General features: G+C 50.1%; 1 protein-coding gene across 1 annotated transcript in view; it reads left to right on the plus strand.

Moving 5' to 3' along the window:
- Positions 1-18398, plus strand: part of LOC124231414 (ubiquitin-associated and SH3 domain-containing protein A) — a 42792-nt gene extending 24394 nt beyond the window's left edge. Inside the window, exons 8-14 of the mRNA XM_046648215.1 lie at positions 2422-2521; positions 5265-5387; positions 7613-7705; positions 11797-11941; positions 12642-12748; positions 16340-16446; positions 17823-18398. Coding sequence (XP_046504171.1) covers positions 2422-2521; positions 5265-5387; positions 7613-7705; positions 11797-11941; positions 12642-12748; positions 16340-16446; positions 17823-17960 — 813 coding nt within the window. The 3' untranslated portion in view covers positions 17961-18398. The remainder of the gene's footprint in view (positions 1-2421; positions 2522-5264; positions 5388-7612; positions 7706-11796; positions 11942-12641; positions 12749-16339; positions 16447-17822) is intronic.
- Positions 18399-19636: the final 1238 nt, after the last annotated feature.

Raw genomic sequence — 19636 nt, forward strand, 5'->3', positions numbered from 1 at the left:
AAGCAGACAGAGGCTGGGAGTCTGTCTGTGTCTTGCAAACTACTTGCAGATCAGCCCTTGACAGGGGAGGGGGACAGGGCACTTAGTATTCATTGTCACGGGGAAAAGACATCCTGGCATGGGTAGAGGCAGAGCCTGCACAACCAGCCTTCAAAATTATGAGACAACAAGACAACCTTCCCCTCGGAGCTCTGCCCTAGGTCGGTGTTTGCACCCGAACTACACATCTGCACGCTGCATTAGGAGAGAATCACGATACTTGCTTTGCCCTGACCACATGTCCTTTTGAAGACTCGGCCCGAGTCTGAGAAACTGTGTATGGAGACTTTGAATGTTCCACGTTCCATAGGCTCACAAATACCACACTCACGCACCCAGCAGAATGTGGTCGGATCCACCGGGAACAGCCCAGTGCGTTAATCAGCTGGAGAGCCTGCCTCACCCAGATGGGTGTGGACTCCGTGAGGGGCTGGGAGGGTCTGGAGGAGTTGCCCGTGGTGTTGGCCCCGAGAATGCCTGTGACCAGGTGACGTTTGCCCGAGATCCTGCTTTCTGGCGTCCCCTCTTCCTCAGCAATTGCAGCCACTTCCCAGCATGTGGGGATGCTGCTGGGGGCCGTTCTTTCTCCTCACTGGTAAACTCAAAGAAGGGCTGGAGGAAGCAGCTGGATGTGCAGACCCTCCAGCCTCCACCCTGATCACAGAATCAAATCGGAAACGGGATGGTCAGTAGCACGGGCCACCTTCAAGGGGTTCCCTGTTTTTTCTGGGGCTCCTGGAGGAAGGTTTGTGCTCCACACAGCTGTCGTGGTGGCCTCATGTTGGCTTGGCCATCAGCAGTGTGCTTGTCGCTCCCCACCTCTCTGGCCGTCCTCGGCTCCTGCTCACTCTCTCCATCCCTTTCCTAGGAGGTGTGCTCAGCGTTCCCCTCAAGGTCAAGCCCGGCCTCCTACAAGCCCTCACAGATGTAAAAGAGAAAGGCCAGCCCTAGCTCCCCTGGGGACCAACACCCACACTTAGGAGCCCTTCCTAAAAGGCACCGCACATCATTGGGTTACTTCCCCCAAACACCGGCCTCCCCCAGAACAGAGGTGGATGCGCCCCGCAATTGTGAGGCTCCAGGGCCGTCGGAGGCCCTGCCCGAAGTCAAGGACGAGTGCCCCAGAGAGATCTGCTGTTTCCCTGGCTGGAAGCTGCTACCCCGTCAATGCCTTTCTCTTGCCAAAAATAAAGTAAAATAAAATTCTATTTCCCCCTAGCACTCAGCCAAGCAGAGAATGGCCAGCATGGGAAAGAAGCAAGAGGTGTGGGTGAGGAGCTTCTCCCCTGGGGGCTCAGAGGCTGAACGCACACTGGAGTGGTCCTGGAGGGCCCCTCGGAAGAGGACCAGTGCCAGCAACAGAGGACACTTGATAAATAATAGATCGATAGATGGATAGACAGATAGATGAAAGATAGATATAAAATCTATATATATATATATATATGTTTTACATATAGATAATATATGCTATCTATTATGATATAATGTATGATATATGTATGGATATGTTCTAAGAAGTCACTATGGGGGCCTCCCTGGTGGCATAGTGGTTAAGTTCACGCACTCTACTTCAGCGGCCTGGGGTTCACTGGTTCGGATCCTGGGCATGGACCTATTCACCACTTATCAAGCCATGTTGTGGCAGGCATCCCACATATAAAGTAGAGGAAGATGAGCACAGATGTTAGCTCAGGGCCCATCTTCCTCGCCAAAAAAAAAAAAGAGAAGAAGTCACTATGGAGGGATGTTATGGTCTGAAAGTCTGTGCTCCCCCCAGATTCATATGTTGAAATCCTATCCAGTGTGATGGTTTTTGGAGGCGGGGCCTTCGGGAGGTGCTTAGGTCATGAGGGTGGAGCCCCCAGGAAGCGGATTAGTGCCTTTATAAAAGGGACCCCACAGAGCTCCCTGGCCCATGCTGCCATATGAGGACACAGTGAGAAGTCAGCCCGGGAGAGGGCCCTCACCCGACCGAGCTGGCACCCTGATCTCTGGCACCTGAGATTTGGCCTCCAGAACTGTGAGGAATAAACGTCTGCTGTTTCTCAGCCCGCAGTCTGTGGAATTGTGTTACAGCAGCCTGAAGGGCTGAAAAACAGAGACGCTGCTGTGCTGTGGTGGGAGCATGCCTGTTGCTTTTCATTTCCTGTATGATGTTACAATGCCCAGGAAATAAAAAGTTGCAGGAATTTGAAGAGATTTCCACCTGCAATTCCTCCTCTTCTTTCTTTGTAATGACTTTGGTAAAATAGGCTGTAGCTACTAAACAAGGAAGGGATTCCGTTTCTGGGCCAGCTGTTGGATGACTAGGAGAGACGCTGTTTGAAGTCTAGTAATGTGGGTGTTGAACTGCACACGCCTTTCTTTCCACCGTCACAGGCCACGATAGTGAGGAAAAGCGTGTTGGTGGTGCGGCACGGGGAGAGAGTGGACCAGATATTCGGGAAGTCGTGGCTGCAGCAGTGTTCCACACCTGACGGTAGGTAACGTCCCGGTGGAATCTAAAGCAGAAATGAGACAGATCTAACAAATGAGATCACCTTCTCGACTTTCCTAGCCAGATCCCCCACGGCCCCGTTCTTTAGAATGACTAGGTGCAGGTTGTTTGTGTGGGATGGATGCTTGCTCCAGCTTCCCCCACAGGCATTACATGTATGCCGTTGAGTGTGTATGTGGTCTACAAGCATCTTACCTCCAACACCTTGTAGACGGTGGAGGAATGGCTGTCGAGAGTAAGCCAGTCTGCCGGTGGGACACACGCACGGTCCTGTTTACTCTAGCAGCACACATACGGTCTTTGATGAGTGCAGCCAGCATTGACTTGAGAGCGAGTCACCCTGACCTGTGGTCTCTGAACCCTCGGCTGCTGGCATGTACCCCATCTCACCATCTCTTCACTCTATCTCTCCAAGCTAATCTTCAGTGGTCATTTGCCTACAATGCTTGGCTCTCCTGCTCAACTGGTGGACGTATTTTTAAATATGAGTCTTGCTTACCCCTACATGACCCCTCTGGATGCCAAGAACTAAGGACAGTGCTTATAAATACAGCATGGCCTCAGGCCAGTCTCTGCACTGATGACCCATATCTGTATCAAGGCGCATCCCCAAATGGAAAGGCCAGCGTGTCACAATTTTTAAGCCAGAGATAATTATATAAATGAAGGTATTGAATGAACAGAGTGATAAAATTCATTCACAGTAGCTGGGCTAGCCGAGCCCTTTTGGGATCCCACCAGGAGCCCAGCAAGCCAAGAAAGGAGAAATGAATAGGGAAAACAATTGGCAGATGACCAGCACACCCCAGAAAATTCTGCACAAATCACATCATGACCAAACTTATCTCCATGAACCCACAGAATAATGCTATGGTTGTCTCCACAATGCAAAATCAGGCAGAGATACAAAGGCTTGAGAAAGAAACAATGCGACAACAGGTGGCCGTGAGGATGAATTGACTTTCAAACACACACTTATAAGAAACTTTCTTGTAACAGAACAATTATTGAAACCACAGATCGAAATGGCACACCATGTCAGTGTGCGCCTGGTAATATGGTTCAAGAACGACTAGAAAACAACCAACACCAAAAACAGTCATTGCACTTCATGGAGACAGAAAGAATTTCGGTCATGTAGACAAAAGACCGAGTCAGCCCTACAGGGGAAAATATTTTAAAGGCACTGGAGAGTCCCAGCTGAAAGGAAACTCCTGGTGGATCGTTTTATAAGGTAGAGAAGCCCTTGACAAAGTGAGTAGTCGCAGTCTAATTTGTCTGAATTTTGCATATTACATTGTTTAATCAATTACGATGGGGTATCTCGGGTGCTGCTGGCCTCTCCTATGATTCCAGTTTTCCTCCTCGTTTCTGCTCACTTCTGGCCCAAGTCCCCCTCAAAGGGCTCCTAACCTCTCGGCAGTGCTGGCCCAGGGCACCCCCTATGATGGGCAGACTGTACTCCCGTCGAAACCTAACCCCACCCTGTATGCTCGTCTTCCTCTGAGCTCTGCTCTCTGCCTCTTGCAGTGACCACTGATAGTGTCAAAAGACCTAAACGGAATCGGTTAACGCTTTGAGATCACAGACGCCTTTGAGAATATGACACAATTGATGGAAGTTCTCTCTGAAAAATAAAGAAATACCAGCTTCCCCAGAGAACACAGCATATGCTCCGGCATTTAATAAAGGCCTTTAGAACTGATAGTTTAAATCAAGTCTCTGCCCATGGAAATTCCAGGAGAGGAGCTTTCGGAAAACTCTTGCATAGAACCTAAAAAACAAGGCATGCAAAAATAGCCAGCTGTCTCCCCGTGAGGTCTAGCAGGTCTCAGGAAGGCGGCTTGGCTGCTGGAACCTGTTGGGGGCCGGGAGATGTGGGGGTCCGTTGAGAGGATGTGAGGGCTTGGTGTGGGGTAGTGGCCTCTGCAGGGGTAATCAATAATCTGATAATGAGATCGGACCTACCACTTCTCCACCACTTCCTCTGAGCCAGGCTCTGGGTTCTGGGCTTTATCTCACTGATTCACTGCAGTATCTCCATCATTTCCCCCTTTTCACTGATAAGGGAGATTAAGGCAGTTGCCTCTAATCTCACAACTAGTAGTTGGTGGTGCCAGGATTTGCACAGACTGTCAGATCTTAGAGCTCAAGGTCAAACTCAGAGTGAACCATGGTTCTTTGCAGCCTCTGGATGGGTGGGTGGGGGATCCCAATGAATCCACCTGATTTCCAGTCCGGCCTCAAGCAATTGACTGAACAATGCACAACGCAGGAGCCGCTCTGGCCGTAAGTATTCCGGCCCCCTTGGCAACAGGACACGCTTAAACCTGGAGGAATGGCTCGAATTTCACGTAATTAATTAACACCAACTGGAGATTCTTATCAAGTTAAACTAAATGAGTAATGGAGACGCTTGGTTCTTAATCGGGAAAATTGTATGTATGAATCTTTGTGAGGGGTTACGAGAGAACAAAGAGGGCCTCATGATTCCTGGGGGTGGAACCTGAGTTTTCTGTATTTGAGGAAACATATGCACAGCAGAGCACCAATTTCACCTCCAAGTGAATCCACATCACAGAGCACAGTCGGGAAGAAAACACAGTTGACAACAGTTTAAATAATAACCATGCTTCTAAGTGGGTCTTGATCTCGGGAGTTCTGTGAGACGAATGTGTGCGAACTCGATAGAACCCTGAACACCTGGTCCTTATTTCTGCTTCAGGGAAATACTACCGGCCAGACCTCAACTTCCCTTGCAGCCTGCCCAGACGGAGCAATGGCATCAAAGACTTTGAAAACGATCCACCGTTATCGTCTTGTGGAATTTTCCAGTCCAGAATGGCAGGTATGTTTGAGGATCATTCCGGCAGAAATTGTAACCATAATCATAACAATGATTCCCACTAACGTGCGTGGAGACCTTGCTACATGCCTGCTGAGGTCAGTGTTAGCATTATTCCTGCTCTACTGATGAGGAAGCTGGGGCACAGAGAGGTTAAGTAAGCTGCCCAAAGTCACACAGCTAGTAGATGGAAGGGCAGAGATTTTATCCAGGAATCGACGGTTGGGAAAGTCAGGAGGAATGAAAGACAGGCATGGAAAGAACCAGAGAGGGGAGGAAAACTCAACAACCACTGTGGGCACGAAGGACAGCATTTAAATATTTAAAAACCACGTCTTCTCTTTGATTTTATTTCAAAATCTGTCACTTTGGGCTTTTGCTTTATGTCTGGGCTTCTGGTTCCACATGATTGAATTTTTAGAACAGAAGAAGCTTCTGAGTTCATCTGGAGTTCATTTTGTGAATTAAGAAACTCAAATCAAGAACCAGAAGGCCCATGGGCTTCCCAAGTCGCACAGCTGGTTAACTGAAGGGACGCTCTGGAGCCCAGAGCTCCTGGCTCCTCACCCAGTGGTGTGGGGTAAATGCTTGGTCACTGGCTCTCTGGGCAGGCTGGGGAAGCCCTGATTTCCAGCATTTGCTGATGTCCGTGGTGTAAATAGTGTTCACACCATGGCTGGTTTCAAGCCACTGATTCAAGGTCACTGAACGTGGAGTTGGGAGAGGTGACACGGTGGGCCCTCCCACGGTTAGATGTGACCTGCTCCACTCGGGCCTTCCTGGGCTCCCTCCTCTGCAGTGCATCGTAGCCCATGTGTGCACACACGTGTGTGCACGCTGGTACGTGTGCCCCTTGGGTAACGTACCTCTGCAACTCTGTGTTTCATGCCTGAATCCTCATCTAGATGTTGGCATAGCTCTGTGTGTGTGTGTTTGGGAGTATCTGTGAAAGGGTATCTGTCCGGGCAATTGTTGGCCCCTGTGTGCATTCCCTGTGGCTGCCATAGCAAAGGGCCATAGATGGAGTGGCTAAATTGAGAGAGATTCATTTCTCACGGTTCTAGAAGGCTGAAGTCTGAGATCAAGGTGCCAGCAGGGTTGTTCCTTCTGAGGGCTGTGAGGGAAGGCTCTGTTCCGGGCCTCTCTCTTTGGCTCATAGATGGCTGTCTTGTCCCTGTGTCTTCACGTCATCTTCCCTCTGTGTTGTCTCTGGGTCCAAATTTCCCCTTTTGTAAGGACATCAGTCAGATTGGAGCAGAGCCCACCCTAATGACCTCATCTTAGCGTGGTCACCACTGTGAAGACCCTACATCCAGAGAAGGTCACACGCTGAGTTAGTGGGAGTTGGGGCTCCAACATATGAATTTGGGGGCACAATTCAGCCCATGACAGCATCCACGAAATCCTCACTGGCTGTGGTACTTTGTCGACTTTGTGCTGAAGAGATGGCCTTCTTTCCCAAAGATCAGGCCCTCTGATTTTGCTAGAGGACATGTGCTTTACAGGCCTGTCCTTCCATGAGCCTCGGGTAGTCTTGAGTTTCCCATCGCTGCAGAGCAAATTGCCATGAGCTGAAACTGGCACCCGCTTGTGGGCTCACAGTCCTGTAGGTCAGAAACACAGCACGGCTGGCTGGGTTCGCCACTCGGCGTCTCAAGGCCTGAAATTAAGGTGTCAGCTGGGCTTAGTTCCCATCTGGAGCAGCTTGGAAGCGGTTTCGATTTCTCCCCAAGGCAGTTGGGGGAATTCAGTTGTTTGTGGTTGTAGGACTGAAGTCTTCCTTTCCTTGCTGGCTGTCAGCAAGGAGCTGTTCTCAGTTCTTAGAGACCACCCACCTCCCCTGCCATGTCATCCCCTCCATCTTTGAAGCCAGCAATGGAGAATTTCTTGCATGTCAAGTCCCTCTACCTTTGAACCTCTCTGCCTTCTTTTCTGCGATCAGCCGGAGAAAATCTCTGCTTTTAATGGGCTCAGATGAATGGGCCAGGCTCCAATAATCTGCGATAATCTCCCTCCTGCCATGTAACATAACATAGTCACAGGGGTGCTATCCCACTCTATTTGCAGCTTCCACCCACACTCAAGGGGATTATACAGGGTGTGTACACCGGGGGTGGGAATCTTGGGGCCACTCAAGGTCCTGCCTACCACAGGTAAGCCGCCCATCGGAGAGACCACCGTGGGAGGCTACAGTTATGACGAGGCCTTTTCCACCTGCTGTTTTCCAGGGGAAGCGCTCCTGGACAGCGGCATCAGAATCACCTCGGTCTTCGCCTCCCCAGCCCTCCGCTGCATACAGACAGCCAAACACATCCTGGAAGGTGGGTGAGAACTTCTCAGAGCTTCTCATGTTGCCTTGATCTCACGGTTTGTCTCCAAGGGGAGAGAAGTGAGCGGAGGGGAGAATGGGATGAGTGACGATGAATGCCACCTAAGTCATAAGACGGTGAGGAACCAGCCATCCAAGAGCTGTCAGCCCGTTAACATGTCTGGGATGCCAGGGTTGTAACTGACTGCCAGGCGCCTGTCATCACACTTTACCCCTGGCCTGCTTCTGCCATGCGTTTGGTTAGTTTTTTTGAACATCTGGGGAGGGGCATTCAGAAACCCAAAGAGCTGGGAACTTCTGTGGTCCCATAAAGTCCAAAATGCCGACTTCCCAGGACAAGGGGATCAGCTACTGGGAGCTGTCCAGCACCATCAAAGGCTGATGTGCGCTAGGAAGCTGCTGGCAGACCTTCTGCAGCTTCCACCTGCCAGAGAAGGGTAGCCCGTTCTGGAGGCCTCTGTTCTGCTTCCCCCTCTGCACCCCTGCCCTGCCCTCCTCGGGTGGGGAGGGGGCCACGTGATGCAGTTCACAGTGCGGGAGCACAGGCAGGTCCTCCACAAGGATAGGACGGAGGGCAGAGTACATGGGCACGGGTGCAGCAGGTGGGCAAAAGTGGAGGACGGGGCTCGCCCAACTTTCTCAGAGTCGTAGGAAGTCAGGTCACCAGCTGAAAGTGAGGGGGGGGGCCTGCTGGACATTTGAGGAGCGCTGAAGGGACGAAATGCTCCTCAGGGAGAGGGGCCAGGCCGTGGGAAATTATAGGATGGCTGCTGGGCCTCACAAAGAGCCCACTTGAGTCATTAGCTGGGCTGGGGGCTTTCCTCCAGGCGTGGAGCTGGAGCAGCAGGTGGAGACCTGGATAAACCATGGACAGGTTTGAGAAGTGAGGACAAGAAAGTGCAAGAGGGCGTGAGGAACTGAGAGTGCACACCAGAGGGTGATGATAATTGATGGCAGATTTTAAGCTGGGTAAGCTGGGGAGTTAGAGCCTGGGGGAGGTGAATGATAGAGAAAAAGGAGTTTTTATTCAGTGCAGTAAAACCCTGGCGGGACGGCTGGATGGTTGGAGTTAGAGGATGAGAGAGAGGAAGCTGCAAAGAAAGGAGGTCTGGTTGGAGACAGAGTCTGACGCCAAGCTTAGAGAAGGGCTGCAGCTGCTGGTAATGACAAGATCAAGCGAAGGGAAGGTGCCAACGAGGCAGGGAGGGAGGCACACTGAGGAGGGGGACAAGGAGCCAAGAGACTATTGCTTGGTGAGCCATCCTGCAGATAAAGGTGTCACCAAGCATTGTACCTGGAGTAACATCAGAGAGAGGACAGAGAGTGGGCGCTGAAATCTTCATGGGAGGAGCTGTTGAAATGATGGTGGATCAACCCAGCACATGTGCCACAACCGGCCCCTGTGTCTTCTCCTATCTCCTATACGTCTATCAGAGAAGCTCTGGCACGGTGTGCTTCCCATCCAAGTGTGCAGACAGGAGTCCCTCCCAGGAAGGGAACTGGTCCGTGCTCTGGACCTGCGCAGGCACTTGGCGCAATCCGTTCCTTTCCTGTGTTCTCATGAACTTGCTGTTTCGTGGTCCAGTCTCTAAGTCGTGAGGGACAGAAATCCATTTTATCAGCAAAGAGTGTCCACAGTCCACCTTCCACGTACTTAAAACTCAGAGGCGGTGTCTGGGTATCTGCAGCCCGCAGCCATCCCTCATTTGTCATTTCTCACCAGAGCGTGACAGCAGACCCCAAGCCCCGCTGCTTGGGGTTTCAGGTCTCTAAGACTTAAAAATGCGGATTTGTTTCAGCTCACTGTAGAGGGCTGCGTGTTGGTTACTGCTCCTCTGGGCTCTCAGCAGATTGAGCCACATGCAGGCTAAAGGACAACGTCAGCTTTCCAAACAAACCAGCTGAGGGCCCAGGAACCCCCAAATGTGTGACTTCTAGTGTGGCACGTTGAGAGAGGTGGCCTGGCCCTGAAGCCAAAACAAAGCTTCCTAACACATCTCGTCCCCTCCCCACCAACACACGCACGCACACACGCAAGCATACACTGTCAAACACACACACTCACACACACATACACCCCTTGGGGTTTCATTCAGCCACAGAGTCGTAGGCTCTAGTGTTGGAGAGAGACCGGGAGAAGGAGCCTGTCACCCTGCTGCTTTTTCGAAGCAGTGACCCCCACCTGGGAAACACGGTCCCCAGGACGTCAGACTCCCCGTTTCTGTGTTCAGATCTGTAGGTTGCCCCACCCCTCTCCTTCCATTCAGGAAGGAATAGAAATGAGAAGTGCCAGGACTGCCTTTTGCCAGAGGAGGGTGGGGAGAGGGGAAATGGCAACACGAAGGCACAGAGTTCCCCTAATAACTGGGTAATCCCTTCCTGGCTGTGTTTGTTCTAAACTTTCCAATTTGAGGATAATTCTTAATAAATATAATGGAATAAAGCAAAATAGATCCGAAGGAATCTCATGCCTGGATTGCTTAGCACCAACGCATTTATAATTAATCAGATGTGAGCAAAGCAAGAACGCGTGGAAATATGGGATAGAAGGTGACGGACTGGCCCCTGACTTTCCCGTCTCCCCCGCTGCCTCAGCCTTTTATGGGGAGCACTTAATGAGCTCACTGTGTCCTAACCCACCCTGAGGATGCTCCTTTTCCACTGACCTTCAAAACCACTAATTTCCATCTTTGGCTGGCTGCCTGCTGATGAGCTGGTGTGAAACCTTGTGGACTGTCTGTGCCCAGCCAGGTCAGCACTTGAATGTGGACGATCAAGTCGACATTCGAACCCAAGTTGAGGGTTCTTTTCTAAGGATGCTCTTAATCTTCCTTTCCTACCCAACCTGTCTCACCATGGTATCAACACATGAATAAGAAGATAAGGAATATTCTTTTGGCCAGGTTCCTAATAAAAGAATATGATTGAGAGCTTCAAAAACATTTTTTTCATAACTTTACCCCTTTTTTGTCATCACTCATGGTTCTTCATTTTAACATTTTTGTTCCAATTTTTCATAAATTTTTTGACTTTTATTATTTGAGTCTCTTGCATGAAAAATAAAAAGTTCTCCAAAATGTTTTGTGTTTTCTGACAATGATAATGTCAGTGTCTTTAACATGATCTCTCATTGACTTTTACTCTATATGCAGATGATGTTGATGATGATGATGAAGTCTGTTTAAAGAGCACAAATTTATAAATCCTGTGTTTATCCAGAAAAACAAGGATTCCCAGCCTTCTTCATAAGTCCTCAAACCTGACCCGCCCATTCTTCAGACTGACGTCTGAGACGCTAATAGGCTAACCTCTATCTCAATACCATGTCCATGAATGTCCAGATGGACCATTTCCCAAAGTGTGACCCACACAACAGTGGCCACACGATGTCCTCAAAGGAAGAATGGCCAACCCCATTTGGGAAGCTCTCCAGCTGTTCCTTCACAGGACACGAGCCCTTCACAGGCTCTGGGGAGAGCTCAGGAGCCTGGTTAGCCCAGTTTAACTCTCTTTTCTAGACTTGCTTGTTAAAGGACCCCACCGCCTGGACCCAGAATACACTTGGGGAACTGGTTGTATTTCCAGCATTTGAGTTTGACTGTACTTTCTCCATTTCAGATAAAAACATTAAAATTTTTCCCCCCGACTCTAAAAGAGATGGCCTTAGATTTTGGGTCTTTTAGTCAAGGTATGAAAGGCTTGGGAAGGGTGAGTTGTGAGGAGTTAGAATGTCCCAGAAGATGGCCCCCTTCTAGCCTTCCCCTTTTGCTCAGTCTGGTACCAGTGTTTATCAGAATGGCACTTCAGTGCGACCAACACGCTCCTCAATTGGCTGCATCTTTTCCACGGATCACTGGATCAGCCAGGTCTTTTTACGTGCGCTCGCCTTCTTGACCCGAGGCTGAGCCCCCAGCGTTTTTGTCTCAGAAATAGCATAATTGTGCTTAATCACAGAACAGTATTTGCCAAGAAAAAAAAATCACATTTTTGAAAGATACTATTTAGACCTAGGGAGAGGCTTATTTACATAAAGCCAAAATGGCCTGAAGATGATAAACGCTTGTATTCTGTTGTTGAATCCAGAACTCAAACTGGAGAAGAGAATTAAAATAAGAGTGGAACCCGGAATCTTCGAATGGACAAAGTGGGAGGCCGGCAAAGCAGCCCCGACCCTCATGAGCCTGGAGGAGCTGAGAGAGGCGAATTTCAACGTCAGCATGGATTACAGGTATGCCACCTCACGTCGTCTCCTGCTGGGGGTAAGTTCTCGTTCAGGAAAAATTATTTCGACACTTGTTAAAGATGGTAAGAACGACTTTATCCAGGAAGGAGCACTGCAGTGGGGGTTTGCAGTAGGGGAGAGAGAAAGGACTCGGCTCCACATATAATAGGGACTGGTGGGGATTTTTAGCGGAGGAGCAGGGTCGGGGTGGGAGGATGGGAAAGTCCTAAGAGAGAAGAGTAATTCTCGCTGGACTGACCTAACAGGATTCTTGCTGAAGGCAGGCCGAGGTGGCCAGACATCCCCAGGCGGTGGGGGAGGATGCAGAGTTTACTCAGCTATTGAGGGTGTCGAGTTCTGGCTAAACCGACTTAGCAGGATTCTTACAAAAACTGACTCTACGAGGCCGGACGCTGAAGCCCAAAGGTCGGGCTAGATGAGAAGAGGGTTCGGGGGAGCCTGGCTAGAGTTTGGTCAAGGAGAGAATCTTTGTCATTCTCGCTCCATGGCTGACTCTTGGCCATCACAAAACCCGTCCGGTGTTCAGTAAGAATGCACGCTGGAGATTGAACGTCAGCCCTTTGCCAGTGTTGAGCACAAAACTGGAGCCTCGCTGTCGAGGCCTGGAGGCAGAGCCATCTTGGAGAGTGTTCCCTTCTCCAGATGACCACAGGTGAGCAGTTGAACATCCCCTCTCTCCCTTTAGGCCTGTGCTCCCCCTCACCTCCCTCATGCCGGCCGAGAGCTATGATGAGTATGTTGACAGATGTGCCATGAGCATGGAACGGATAGTCAGCATCTGTCCAGAGGACGGTAAGTGCCTCCACTGTCCTCGGGTGTGAGCAGCCCCCGGGGCTGGGATCTTACCTTTGGGGTGGAAACTGGCCGCTCTTGCAAACCTAGTGATGCCTCAACCTCCCCCACCCACACTCCCCAGCCAGCAGAGTGTTTGATGACTGCCTGTATGATAACGAGGCACATAGACACACACTCCCCCACTGTCCAGGTCCTGGCCCCCACTCCTCGGACTGAGAGCCGATGGGACCCAGGACAACAGGGTCAACACAAACCACCTGAACTGCTTCCTGAAAAAAAAAAGAAAAATGTCTGTTCATATTTTCTGCCCATTTTTTGATCAATTTGGTTTTTTGTTGTTGAGTTGTATGAGTTCTTTATGTATTTTGGAAATTGACCACTTGTCAGATACATGATTTGCAAATATTTCTCCCAGTTGGTCGGTTGTCTTTTCCTTTTGTGGATGATTTCCTTTGCTGTGCAGAAGCTTTCTAGTCTGGTGTAGATGTGAACAGACGTTTTTCCAAAGAAAATCTACAGATGGCCAACAGACACCTGAAAAGTCATCACTAATTATTGGGGAAATGCAAATCAAAACTACAATGAGATATCCTCTCACACCTGTCAGAATGGCTATAATTAATAAGACAAGAAGTAACAAGTGTGAGAGAAGATGTGGAAAAAGGGAAGCCCTCACAGACTGCTGGTGGGAATGTAGCCTCTAAGGAAAATGGTATGAAGATTTCTCAAAAAATTAAAAATGGAAATACCATATGATCCAGTTATTCCACTACTGGGTATTTATCCAGAGAACATGAAACCAATAATTCAAAAAGATATATGCACCCCTATGTTCATTGTAGCATTATTCACAATAGCCAAGACTTGGAAGACTTGGAAGACTTGGAAGCAGCTCAAGTGCCCACAACAGATGAATGGATAAAGAAGATGTGGTATATATACACAATGGAATACTACTCAGCCAGAAAAAAGACAAAATTGTACCGTTTGCAACAAGATGGATGGACCTTGAGGGTATTATGCTGAGTGAAATAAGTCAGATAGAGAAAGACAAATATCGTATAATTTCACTCATATGTGGAAGATAAACAAACACATAGATACAGAGAACAGATTGGTGGTTACCAGAAGGGAAGGGGATGGGGGAAAGGCGACAGGGATAAAGGGGCATACATGTGGGTAACGTATAAAAACTAGACTATTAGTGGTGAACACGATGCAGTCTATGCAGAAGCTGAAATGTAATAATGTACACACAAAACTACACAATGTTATAAGCAAATAAAATTTGTCAAAACTCAAAAAAAAATAAGAGACCAAGAACAGAACAACCAAACACCACGTCATGTTTGAATGAAAATGGGAATAAAACATCGATATAAGTAGATGGTTGAGACCGCTTGAGAAATCTGGATATGGAATTTAAATATGGAATCTGAATGTGGAAATATTTAAGGAACTTCTTAGTGTGATAACGGCATGGAGGTTTTCTAAGGAAGAAAAGTCCTTCCTCTTTGGAGACGCAAACTGAGGACTATTCTGTGAACGGGCGTGATGTTGAGATACACTTTAGAATAATACTGCAGGCAGAGGGGGCTGGGCAGGGGAGAGATGCTGCCCAACAGGCGGAGCTCGAGATGGGTCCACGGGGATCATCAGACCCTTCTTGGTGTGTATTTGAGAATGTCCTGTAAAACGTTCAAATCAAGCCTATAAAAATTTAAGCTAGCAAGTGTGTATTGAACGTCAGCGATGTGTCAAGCACCAAATAAAACACCACAGGAAAACCTAAGTGAAGAAGACACACACTGTACCCTCAAGGAGTCTGAATATTGTTGGAGGAAACGGCACAGACGTCTGGAATATTAGAAGTATTAAATAAGACAGAGCAGAGTCTCAAAGAGTTGATTAGAGACCCCCAGGCCCGCTGCCCCCATCTGTGTTCTTTCCATCTCTCATCCTGGAGAGGCTCGAGGATGGAGAACTCTGCACGGGAGGAACTTGGGGAGGAGCTGAGCATCAGGGGGACACGCTCCAAGACATCCTCCAGGAAGAGACCCCAAACCTTGCCGTATCCAGCGCCCCAAACACACCCGGCCACCCGGCTGGTTTACATGGCTGGTTTTGACTGACGGGCGCTAACCCTGAGGAGCGTACTTTTGGAAACCATGCCTCAGTGGCGTCTGATTAATTACCAGACTGACATTACTCACGGTTATTGCCACAGGATGTCAGAGAACAGAAAGTGAAATTAGAGCCTTCGCTGCTCTTTCGGGGCCCCACCCCAGCCTGCCCCTCTCTGGAATATCCCATTTCAGGCATCCACCTTGGGCTGAATATCAGTGTCCATGGATGATCCTCCCTTCCAAGGACATCCCCCCAGTCCCCAGGTCTCCCAGAACGTGGGTGTAGACCATTGCCTCATTGATGCTGTTGTGCACACCGTCTCATGCCTCTCAGTGCGGGGAACGCTGGTCAGCCATCCGTGGTTGTGGTGCACGTGGCTGAGCTCTCAGGATGCAGCACTTGAGCTGTAGAATGAGTCCTATTTGGAAGGCAAAGGATGCCCCAGGAGGAGGAGACCATGAGCAGGCAGGAAGGCCAGACATGTGACAACAGTGAAAAATCCCAAATCCCCCTGGGCTGGAGGGTAACAGCTAACACCTCCCGCTCCCCCAACTTGGGTGGGCCCTTCACACGCTTTGTGAAATCCTCACCTTCCTGCGATGGCTGAAATATCACCTCCATTTATACTGTGTGAGTTTGAAGCTCAGAGGGGCTCAGAGGCCTGTGTGCCCAGGTCACCCCACTCAAGAGCACAGGCCCAGAACAGCATCCTGGCAACTGCACCAGGATTTTGGAAGCCAAAGCTATGAGTATGAAATGAACAGGAACTAACACAGGGAAAGTGGATCAAGACTGATGTCCGGGCGTCACATTAGAGAATTGATGGTCACGTTAGGAGGAGCAGGAATGGATGCTCTGTGTCAGCCGTAGCTTTCAAAGGAAGCTCTCTGTTCTGATTCTCTCCTCCAGGAAGAGCGGGTGGGTCCCGTCCCAGGCACCTTCCTGACTCGCCGGCGGGTCTAACTCCCCCCAGCTCTGCTTCGTCCCGGCCTTGGCTCCCGGGTCGTGTCACCTGAGGGAGACTCACTCAGCCCGGACTCTGGATCTCTCAGCTGACGTGAGAGCCATCAGCAGGCTCATCGTGATCAACTGGCTGATAAGCTAATGGATGAGGCTTGGGCAGCAGCCACCACAGCATCCCATAGTAGGGCGGTGGCTCTGATCACAGCTGGCGGCTCAGGTCACCGCCCAGCCCCATCTCTGAAGCTCGCGGGCAGGTGCTGCCACCCCCAGACCCTGCATGGGATGTGATGGGCTCTGAAGAGTGACATACGGATGAGAGGGGGAACAGTGAGTCTTAGTAAGCTGGTACCCACCACACCTGCTTCCCGCCCCCACCCCGGCTCTCTTGAGGCAATGGGGCACCACAGTGTGGTTCTAGCGATGACTTTGGGGACCCCCGGCCTAATAAAAGGCACTCTCTGTACCTGCGTTGACCTGAGTTTCTTTTTCCTGCCGTAGGTGTCATCCTAATCGTGGGCCACGGCTCGGCGCTGGACTCCTGCACGCGCCCGCTCCTGGGGCTGCCCCCGCGGGACTGCGGAGACTTCGCACAGCTGGTGAGGAAGGTACGTGCCTGCCCCTTTCTCTAGGACCACAAAGTCAAGCACCCCAAGGACGCAGGGTCATCGCACGCCCTCCTCAGAACAAAAACAAGTGTCCAGCCGACCCAGGACAGCAGGGACCCACCTGTCCCTGAGAACGTGCCACCTGCTCGTGAGCAAAGGGCAGCCTTGGGCTGGGGGCCAATGGGAGAAGTTTGTCATCCTCATTATCATTATGGCAACGTTGGCCATTTGTTGCCAAGATAACATAAAAAACAAGACATGGGGCATTTTTACAATCAGCTCACACAATTCCTTGCAACTCCAGTAGTTACACAAATGGTCCATAAGCGATTTGCGGAAGAAGAGAAAGGACAAGTGCTGGGCTGGCCAGCTCCGGGGCCCTAGGGGGGTTAGGATTAGAAACAACTGTCCTCTCCAAAGTGTCCCCAAGGTGGTATTTCCCAATTATGGCCCAGATGTTCCCGAGCACTCCAGGTTCCTGGGCCACCAGTTGACCATCATCCAAACACGTGGCTCAAGCCCCCACAGGTCACCCTGGGAAATGTCCATATAGATTTCTGGGGGGACTCTCCTCGTCGGCCCCAGTGCCACCTGCTCCCTAAGCGTTCTTTTCCTCCTGCACCTGTCACCATGTCTCCTGTTCCTGCACCCCTTCCCACACCCCCGGGCTCTGCGGGGGGACCCCGTCACCCACACAGACAGCAGCACTGCACATGCCAGACGCTGACTGAGAGCTGCACATTGATCCTGTTCTTGGTGACCGAATCCCCACCCCTGCCCAACACTTCACCTCCTCTCTCGAGATGCCAGCCTCGAACTTCCTTGAACCAAGGAATTTCTAGACATTAAAAAGACATTAAAAGATTTCTTTTATTGAAAAGAAAAGGAAAGCAGACCATGTTTAAAAAAAAAAAAAAAAAGCCTTAAAAGCAAAGATCTACTCCAACACATTCATTTTACAGATGAAGGAATTGGGGTCTAAAGTTGCATTCTGTACTTTTTCCTTGGGTCTGAAAACTCAATCCCTGTGATTCTTTTGTGATGCTAAATTCGAGAATGGAAGCCGCTCTGTGGGCAGCAGGGCAGACGCTGACGTTTGGGCAGGAGAAGTCTTTGCAGTGGGGCCAACTACCCTTCGGACCTAGCACCCCCAGTTGTGACAAACAATAACGTGCAGACATTTCCCTTTGTCCCAAGGACGGGGGGAGCCGTCCCCACTGAGAACTGCTGTGTCAGGTGTTAGGGCTACGATGCCAGTGTGGGCACATTGTGCACGCCTCCAAGACATAGGAACACCTGTCGGTTGGCTTTATAACGAGACTGCAATCTGACTGACCTGCTATATAATACTAATGAGGGATTTGACTCTGTTCCAGATCCCTTCTCTGGGTATGTGCTTCTGCGAAGAAAATAAAGAGGAAGGAAAATGGGAGTTGGTGAACCCTCCCGTGAAGACGCTGACCCATGGCTCAAACTCAGCGTTTAACTGGAGGAACTGGATCCTGGGCAACTGAGAGCCCCTGTATGTTTTCATAATTTCATGACGAAGTTATGAAACCCTCCGCAGAGGCCGTAAGACACCGTCACTTTGAAGGTAGCTTCGTCTCGCCTGATGTGATCTGTAGAAGCACAAAATGCACTTTCAGATTCCAGAACGTTTGCCATCGATTTCGTCTTTGTAACTGCGGATTCCTGTCCTGCGAGCTCAGCGGCGAGGATGCCACCTTGGAACGTGTGTATCTGCCACGTGGCTTGCAGGGGAGTGAAGAGCTGTGACTCTAATTTCCAGGAATTAAAGACCCACCATATACACACCAAAAGAATACATCCACTTTATTTTATATGTTCTTATTTGTCACGTTCCCAAGCGTTTTTCCTTTTTCTGTTTCAATCACTCTTTGGCTATGTCCACACAGGCCAAAAGAAGTGGAATATTCCATAGAATGGAACCAGAAAACCATCTACCAGATAGAAACCGGGGAACCACTCCTTGGTGTCCACAGCCCGGGTGTTAGTGTCCTGTTGGTCTGTAACAAATGACCATAAACAGAGTGGCCATTAAAAACCACACAAAATGTAAACACACTCACACAAATTTGTTCTGTTGCGGTTCTGGAGTCAGAAGTTCTAAAATGGGTCAGCTTCCTTCCGGAAGCCTGGGGAGCATCCTTTTCCTTGCCTTTTCCAGCTTTTAGACGCACCCGCATTCCTTGCCTTGTAGCACCTTCCTCCATCTTCAAAGACAGCCATTGCACATCTTCAAATCTCTCTGTCCCTCTGCTTCCACCTTCGTGTGGCCTTCTGCTTCTGACCCTCCTGTTTCCCTTTTGTAAAGACCCCGTGATGACACTGGGCCTACCCAATAATCCAGGATAACCTCCCCATCTGAAGATCCTTAACTTAACCCGTCTGCAAAGCCCTTTTATCGTGTAGAGGAACGTATTCTCCGTCTAAGGATTAGGATGTGGCCGTCTCTGGGGCCACTCTTCAGCCCACCACGTCCCCACACATCGGAGCTGCTTAAATAGTTGCCCCAGGGGGAGGATTTGAGACATCCCCTTGGTGCGGGTCCTTTTTAGCTTCTTCTTTTCTTCCTTTTGATCAAATGGAGGGGGAGGTGGGCTTTGCAAATGGGGGGAGTGGCTCCTGTCCTGACCAAGAGGAGAGAGAAACCAGAGAGGAACCCGAAGCTCAGTGAAGTCGGCCCGAGATGGCGTAAATCCCGTGCTGCCTCTGACTTTAAGAAGTCTGTCCTGGTGGTGGACAGAGGGCTCCCCAATGGTGTCCTCCCACCCCTACGGCCACACCTGTTCCCACGGCCAATGCGGTCGCTGCCTTACCCTGAAGCCTGCCACGGCGCGGTAGGACTTGCCTGGCCTCTCTTCTTTCCCACCCCCGTTCCAGTTCCCATATTGTGCCACTCTCACAGCTCGGGACGGGGGCTGATCTGTAACTGCCCTTTTACAGAGCGATCACAGAGGCTGGCAGACAGTCCCAGCACTTCCCCTCAGTGTCCTGGGAGCAAAGGATCGAGAGGACTCTTGTGGAACAGAGATGATAGACCCGGAACCCCGAGAGAGGACCAACCACGTCATTGAAAACACACCACGAGGCCATGCCTGATGAAAGGCTCCTCACTTTATCGGTCCAACTCCATCTCCTGAGAGAAACAGAAATGTGCCTGCCATTG

The sequence above is a fragment of the Equus quagga genome, chromosome 21, assembly GCF_021613505.1.
Source record: "Equus quagga isolate Etosha38 chromosome 21, UCLA_HA_Equagga_1.0, whole genome shotgun sequence".
Classification (NCBI taxonomy): Eukaryota; Metazoa; Chordata; class Mammalia; order Perissodactyla; family Equidae; genus Equus; species Equus quagga.